Source organism: Bubalus kerabau, chromosome 1, assembly GCF_029407905.1.
Source record: "Bubalus kerabau isolate K-KA32 ecotype Philippines breed swamp buffalo chromosome 1, PCC_UOA_SB_1v2, whole genome shotgun sequence".
NCBI classification, from domain to species: domain Eukaryota; kingdom Metazoa; phylum Chordata; class Mammalia; order Artiodactyla; family Bovidae; genus Bubalus; species Bubalus kerabau.
Window position 1 is genome coordinate 148,981,199 of NC_073624.1, and position 7,964 is coordinate 148,989,162.

At 51.9% G+C, this 7,964-nt stretch overlaps 1 protein-coding gene across 3 annotated transcripts in view; it reads left to right on the forward strand.

Annotated features, from left to right (window-relative positions):
* The window catches only part of TSPAN15 (tetraspanin 15), a 54,558-nt gene extending 46,988 nt beyond the window's left edge, over window positions 1-7,570 (forward strand). For 2 of the 3 annotated variants that reach the window (XM_055534887.1, XM_055534889.1), the window contains 3 exons: window positions 3,301-3,348; window positions 6,417-6,533; window positions 6,757-7,570. In XM_055534887.1, coding sequence (XP_055390862.1) covers window positions 3,301-3,348; window positions 6,417-6,533; window positions 6,757-6,906 — 315 coding nt within the window. In that variant the 3' untranslated portion in view covers window positions 6,907-7,570. The remainder of the gene's footprint in view (window positions 1-3,300; window positions 3,349-6,416; window positions 6,534-6,756) is intronic. The other variant, XM_055534888.1, reaches the window with a different exon arrangement.
* Window positions 7,571-7,964: the final 394 nt, after the last annotated feature.

Below are 7,964 nucleotides of genomic sequence, written 5' to 3' on the forward strand. Positions count from 1 at the left end.
TCTCTGCCCGCATGGAGCTGACATTCTTTCTAGTGGAGAAAACTAATAAGCAAAATAAATAAGTAAAAGAGATAATATGCTAAGAGATGATAAATTCTAAGGAGAAAAATAAAACAGGGGCATGGAGGATTGCATTTTAGATACTCAGAAGGTTGGTTCTCAGTAAAACCCTGAAAGAAGTGAGGGAGTAAGCCATGCTCTCTGGGGATGGGAATTCCTGGCGGAGAGAAGGGCAAGTGCAAAGGCTCTGAGGTGGGACCTGCCCTTGTGAATTTAAGAAACAGCACAGAGACCAGCTCCAGTGTGGCTGGAGCAGAGTGAGCTTGGGGGAGGATAGTTGTAGATGAAGTCAGAGGTCATGGGTCATGACCCTGCAGGTCACAATCAGGACTTTGGTTCCCTTGAGTGTCAAGAAGTCAAGTGACAGGGCTTTAGTGGATGAGTAGCAGATCTTCCTTAGGCTTTACCAGCACCACCCTGTCTGCTGTGGTGGCAGAGATGACCTGGGCAGTCCGGTTAGGGGCTAGTGCAAATGATCCCAGTGTCTCAGCCAAGGCTGTCTGGAAAGCGGGCCCTGAGATGCTGGTTAGTGAGCAGGAAGCTTAGGAGGAGGTGTGCTCAGGATCGACACCTGTAAGGGAGGGGATAGCAGCTGAGCTGGGCAGAAGGAGAGGTTGAGCACTGATGCAGTCTCAGTGGGCGCCTCAGCCGAATCCATGGGAATGTCCTGGGGTGATCCTGCAGAGTTGTCCCATAGTGGGGTGAGATGGGCAGGCCTTCATACCTCCACATTCAGCAGGCATTACGTGAGTTTAGTGTTTCATCCAGGAAGGGACTTGCTGGCTTGTTTAGCAGAAAACAGAATCAATAGGGTGTGTGTGTGTGTGTGTGTGTGTGTGTGTGTGTAAAGAGATTTATTATAAGAAATTGAATCACAGAATTATGAAGACAGGCAAGTCCCAAGATCTGCAGAGTGAGTTGGCAAGCAAGAGCCCCAGGAGAGCAAATGGTTTACTTCCAGCGTGAGTCCACAGGCCTAAGAACCAGGAGAGCTGATGATGTAGTTCCTCTTTGAGGCTGGCAGCCTCAAGGCCCATGAAGAGCTGATGTTTCAGTTCAGGTTTGAAATCAGACAGGAAGAAGTCTTCCTTACTTGGGGGAAGGGTAGCCTTTTTGTTGTATTTAGGCCTTCGACTGATTGGATGAGCCCTACCCACATTAGGGAGAGCAATCTGCTTTACTCAGACTACTGATTTTAATGTTTAAAATGCCCAGAATAATGTTTGCCTAGATACCTACATCAGTTCCCCTCCACCTCTGGGGCCTAGCGAAGAGTTTTTTGGCTCCAGGTGTAAGGGAGGCCTCTGCAATAGCATGTCCGTTCCCCAAGGGCAGGAGCTGTGGTTCTGCCTCCAGGTCTGGAAGCAGCACAATGATGAGTAAAGTTACTCTTGTCACCGTATCATACAGTTTTCTTATTTATTATGTTCATCGCCTATCTCCCTTCCTAGAATAACAGTTCCATGAAGGCAAGGATCTTACTTTGTTCTTCTGAATTCCCAACACTTAGAACAGAGAATGGTACATAATTGATGCTTTGTCTGTTCAGTAATGATTTAATGAGTGAACAAATTAGGCAGGAAGCACCTGCTCCCATCATGCCTTCATACATCTACTACCCAGGCTGGAGCTTCTCCACTGGGGTCATATTTATGGCCTGGAGGGGCCACTGATGCTGACTGAAGTGAGGTGGATCCTGGGTGTTTTGGGGTCTGAGGGTTCCTGGGGGACAGTCTAGACTGAAGGAGGTTATTTTGTCCACACATCAAGCCTTGACATTTAGACTGATCTAGATGACATCTGCGGAGAAGGCAATGGCACCCCACTCCAGTATTCTTGCCTGGAAAATCCCATGGACCGAGGAGCCTGGTGGGCTGCAGTCCATGGGGTTGCTAAGAGTCAGACACGACTGAGTGACTTCACTTTCACTTTTCACTTCCATGCACTGGAGAAGGAAATGGCAACCCACTCCAGTGTTCTTGCCTGGAGAATCCCAGGGACGGGGGAGCCTGGTGGGCTGCCGTCCATGGGGTCACACAGACTCGGACACGACTGAAGCGACTTAGCAGAAGCAGCAGATGACATGAGGTTCAACTCGTGCTTTTAGAAAGAGTAGCAGCCCTCCTTGACTTCCAGGGTCTGGGATTGTGTTCAAGGTCAGTCCAGCCAGTGTGCCCTGCCCTTGGACAATCATTTTATGTATATATCTCACTTTATATTCAAAACAGCCCCATGGGGTACATTCAGAGATTATGATTGCTTTATTGAAGAGTCCAGGGAACCTATGCATTCATTCATTCAACAAATCCTTATTGAGTGCCTCCATGTGCCTGTCCCTCAGCGCCACACCTAAAGTTGGTCACAGAGCTCCTAAGTGGCAGAGCAGGGCCTGGACTGGGCAATGTGATGCCAGAGCCCACACTGGCCACTCTGCCCTCCTACATCACTGCTGGCACCTGTGGCCCCTGACCCCACAGCAGCTGTCACTTAGATGTGGACGGGTAGGACATCGAGCTCTCTCTCACCTTCCAGAAAGCAGCAGAGGAGACTCCACAAGGGCTCAGGCTGTGATGGCAAGTGCCCCTGTCAGCCCTGTGACCTAGGTTAGCTGGGCAGAGATTTGATGAGCCCAGGGCCAACCACAACTTCCACCGTGCCCAGATTAGTCAGCAGCTGGAAGCTCCTGAAGGCAGCTGTCTTCCCGGGCAGAAGGTTGAGCAGCCCTACTGGCGGGTAGCGGTCTGCAGGGGCCGGGAAGTGTGGTCAGAGGCCTGGCCTTGCCCTCAGGTAAACCCCAGCTGGCCAGGGGCCTGGCTGTGGTCTGGGATTTTCTTTCACAAGAGCCAACAGACTGGGAGCAGCCCAGTCCTGACCTCAGCACATGACCATCTCAGCAAAGTGAGGCTCTGGCAGCTACAACAGCAGAGCCTGGGGCTGTGCCCTTTCCTCTGGGCTCCTAGGCTGCCACTGGTGGAGCAGTGGCTCTCCCACCCAAGAGCCACAGAACTGGTCTTCCCACCTTTTCTCCCTGGGCATTTCTTGGATCCAGAAGGTTAAGATGCAGACTTGAATCAGGCAGCTGGGATGGGAATCTCAGCTCCATTCATACTGGCTAGTGCAACTCTCTATGCCTCAGTTTTTTCATCTGTAAAATGGGGGAGTTGGGGGGCGGGGTGCGGAATAAGTGTCTTCTGCAGTAATCACCATGTAAGTGTTAGCTAATACACATTTCTATTTCAGACGGAAGTTGTCAACACCATGTGTGGCTACAAAACTATCGACAAGGAGGTAATGTCTTTGAAATCTCTTTTCCCTGTTCCCTGTTCCAGGCTGCTCTTCCTGTTCCATCCCCAGGGTGATCGGAGGGGCTTCCAGGAGTGAGGCTCCTGGCTGTTGAGATCTCCCAATATTCCTGGCTGTGAACAGGAGCCAGGGACTGCCCGTGTTTTTTGCCCCTATCTAGACACAGAAGGACTTGGGGAGCCAAGAATTCCCCCCCCCCCCCACTCCAGGTTGAGAGAAGCTGGCTGCCAGAGTTGACTGAGCAACTAATGTGTGAGGCCACCATGCCCTTGTCAGGGCCCCCAGTGTGTCCCCATGCCCAGCTGCATTCACCAGCCCGCCTCTGCCCTTGGAGCTGCCAGTTTGCAGATAGACACTGGCTCCCTCAGCCTGGGACCCAGGAGTCCCTGGGGGAAGAGAGTCTTTGGCTGGTACCTCCTGGGTCAGCTTCCTGGGCATTTCTCCTGGACTTGGAGAGAAGATGGGGTTGTGCTGAGAAGGGAGCTAAAAATAATGATGACTTGAGAGGGCCTCTGAGCAGTGGTTCTCAAACTGAGATCCCCAGACTAGCAGCCCCAAGGAGCTTTTTAGAAACGTGCACTCTTGGGGTGGGGCCAGTGGGTGACTCTGGCAAACATCTAAGATGCTGAACCACAGACCAGCAGTAGTTCTCCAAACAGGGACCCAACGGCTAGTTTTTATAATAAACATTTGGTGATGCCCTATTTGGGCTTCCCAGGTGGCACTAATGGTAAATAACTCGCCTGCCAATTCAGGAGATGTAAGAGATGCGAATTTGATCCCTGAGTCCGGAAGATCCCCTGGAGGAGGGCATGGCAACCCACTCCAGTATTCTTGCCTGGAGAATCCCATGGACAGAGGAGCCTGGCAAGCTGTAGTCCATGGGATCACAGAGTCAGGCACCACTGAAGTGACTTAGCATACACAATGCCCTATTGTTTTTTGTTATTCCAAAATGACACTCACAGATATTATAACCTACCTACCTATACACCTAATTCTAAAACAAGTGGCATAATGATTTGAGATAACTGAAAGTAGCTCAGTCATGTCCGACTCTTTGAGACCCCATGCATTATACAGCACATGAAATTCTCCAGGCCAGAATACCGAAGTGGGTAGCCTTTCCTTCTCCAGGGGATCTTCCCAACCCAGGGATCGAACCCAGGTCTCCCACATTGCGGGCAGATTCTTTACTGCCTGAGCCACAAGGGAAGCCCAAGAATACTGGAGTGGGTAGCCTATCCCTTCTCCAGTGAATCTTCCCAACCCAGGAATGGACCTGGGGTCTCCTGCATTGCAGGTGGATTCTTTACCAACTGAGCTATGAGGGAAGCCCCTGATTTGAGATAAAGGGAGAAATAACATAAAATGATTTATAACCATATACTGTATTTCAACATGTACATGCTTAGGTGCTAGATAGAAACATCAGAAGACAGCAAAGTTGATCAGCTGTTTGCACTGCCAGGGCCATCTGTTGCCTAGGAGGGGTGTTGTGTGGGCAACTTGCATAGCATGGGCATATTTTTTGCCATGGACATGGTTTTTAAAATGGTGAACAATTCTTGGATAAAGTTCAAACAAAATCGAATATAATTATCCCTTCAGATCAGATCAGATCAGATCAGTCGCTCAGTCGTGTCTGACTCTTTGTGACCCCATGAATTGCAGCACGCCAGGCCTCCCTGTCCATCACCAACTCCCGGAGTTCACTCAGACTCACGTCCATCGAGTCGGTGACGCCATCCAGCCATCTCATCCTCTGTCGTCCCCTTCTCCTCCTGCCCCCAATCCCTCCCAGCATCAGAGTCTTTTCCAATGAGTCAACTCTTCGCCTGAGGTGGCCAAAGTACTGGAGTTTCAGCTTTAGCATTATTCCCTCCAAAGAAATCCCAGGGCTGATCTCCTTCAGAATGGACTGGTTGGATCTCCTTGCAGTCCAAGGGACTCTCAAGAGTCTTCTCCAACACCACAGTTCAAAAGCATCAATTCTTCGGCGCTCAGCCTTCTTCACAGTCCAACTCTCACATCCATACCTGACCACAGGAAAAACCATAGCCTTGACTAGACGAACCTTTGTTGGCAAAGTAATGTCTCTGCTTTTGAATATGCTATCTAGATTGGTCATAACTTTCCTTCCAAGGAGTAAGTGTCTTTTAATTTCATGGCTGCAGTCACCATCTGTAGTGATTTTGGAGCCCAGAAAAATAAAGTCTGACACTGTTTCCACTGTTTCCCCATCTATTTCCCATGAAGTGATGGGACCGGATGCCATGATCTTCGTTTTCTGAATGTTGAGCTTTAAGCCAACTTTTTCACTCTCCACTTTCACTTTCATCAAGAGGCTTTTTAGTTCCTCTTCACTTTCTGCCATAAGGGTGGTGTCATCTGCATATCTGAGGTTAATTATCCCTTAGTTTACCTATTTCTATTTCTGTAGAATTCAATGTATAGTAAAGCCAAGCAGAAAACACTGGTTTTTATGTCCCTGGAATTAGGCTTTGGGCTCAGATGATTATGGATGGGTTGTCACCCATCCAGATGCCCGGGGGACATCCAAGAGGCAGGTAGTCTGGGTGGCTGTCCCTCCAGAAGGATTGCCCTGAGCTCTGTAGTCCTTCAGCCCCCACCCCTATCTCTGTGACAAGCTTGAGTTCCACCACAATGTCAGCAGGCTCTCTAGGGAACAGTACTGCCTGTTGAAAGGCTTCCCCGGTAGCTCAGCTGGTAAAGAATTCGCCCGCAATGCGGGAGACCTGGGTTCGATCCCTGGGTTGGGAAGATCCCTTGGATAAGGGGACGGCTACCCACTCCAGTATTGTGGCCTGGAGAATCCCATGGACAGGAGCTTGGCAGTCCAGGGGGTCGCAAAGAGTCAGACACGACTGAGCGACTTTCACTTTCTGTTGAGACCCTGTGGTTTAGAGTCAGCTTCTCAGGTTGCATATGAGAAACCCAGAGAGACTGAGGGACTCGCCTGGGCCTGGGATGAGTGGCAGAGTTGGGACTAGGGCTGCCAGGCACGTGCTCAGCGAGGCTCCTCCCCGCAGCGCCTGAGCGTGCAGAACGTCATCTACGTGCGGGGCTGCACCAACGCCGTGCTCATCTGGTTCACGGACAACTACACCATCATGGCGGGCGTCCTGCTGGGCATCCTGCTCCCCCAGGTGGGCTGGTCCCCCTCCACCAGGGAGGGGTGCGGGGGTGGGGTGGGCAGGCTGTGGGCCACGATGATGTGTGGCTTGGTGATTACAGAGTGCAGAGGAGGGACAAAACTAGGGTGAAGAGGGCTCGGGTACGCTGGGCTCGGACGGCGTGGGCTGGGGGGCTGGAAAGACAGGGCGAATGGCCCAGATAGTGAGTGACACCCACCACGCCCCTTCTCCTCAGTTCCTGGGAGTGCTGCTAACATTCCTGTACATCACCCGGGTGGAGGACATCATCACGGAGCACTCTGTCACCGACGGGCTCCTGGGGCCCGGCACCAAGGCCGGCGTGGAGGCGGCAGGAACGGGGTGCTGCATGTGTTACCCCATTTAGGGCCGTGGCCTGAGCATCGGCTCCAGAAGGACCATGACAGGACAGCTCTGCTGAGGCCGCGTCGGGAGGCAGATGGGGGGCTGGACAGGCCTGTGGCTCCTCTCTCCATACTCAGCACTGATCAAAGCCCCGGCTGTGTTCGCTCAGGGCTCCCGGACTACTGCGTGTCGGGAGGCAGAGCCACTCCCCAGCTGCGGGACTCTGTGTCTGCCTAGCCCGCTGGGCATGGGGAACCGGGCGCCCCTTCTCCAGGCTCCGGCCGCTGAGAAGGGGGAGCTCAGTGCTGGCTTCAGGCCCACTTCATTTCTGGTAGTGCCTTGGCCTTGGGGTTTGGGCCCTTGAAGGCAGTTTTGTACTGACTTGTAATCGGGGAGCGAGGAGACACACGTGCCCCGTGCTGAAGGAGGGGAGGGGTGCAGTCCCCGGCCCCCTGTCCTTCGGCCTCACTCCTGAGGCCAGGGTGGGCCTGTTTCTCAGCCTCCCAGGTGCCTTGAGCCCTCCCCAGGGCTGCTGCTTTGCTGACCTGTTTTTTTTTACATGATTTTTGTAACATTCATTTTGTACACTGTTAATAGGACTTTCCGACTAATCAAAGCTGGATGTTCCCTGCCCCCTTACATTCTTCCCTCTCCAAGCCAGTTCATTAATCAGACAATAAAGATGTGATTTTTTTTTTTTTTTTTTTCTGGTGTTTCATTTGTGCTGTTTGGGTCAAGGGAGGGTGAAGAAAACCTCAGGTTGGGCTTGGAAGTCCCTCATTGGTGCAAAGATTGAAGGGGGGCCATCCTGGAGCCAAGTTTTGGGACAGTACAAGACACTGAGGCTGGGAGGAGGGAAGATCACCGAGGCTGCCTGCTCCCTGCTTGGAAACACCTCCCCCATCCTTTGGTGTTGCTGCTTCAGGAAATGGCTTTTCCCAGCTGTGTTTGTGGGCAGGGCATGGAGCCTCTCCTGCCTGTCATTCCTGCTAAGAATTCACTGTGGGACCTCAGGGAAAGAGGCAGTGATGACAACCTGTTTTACAGACTGGGAAACTGAGGCCAAGCCACCACGGCATG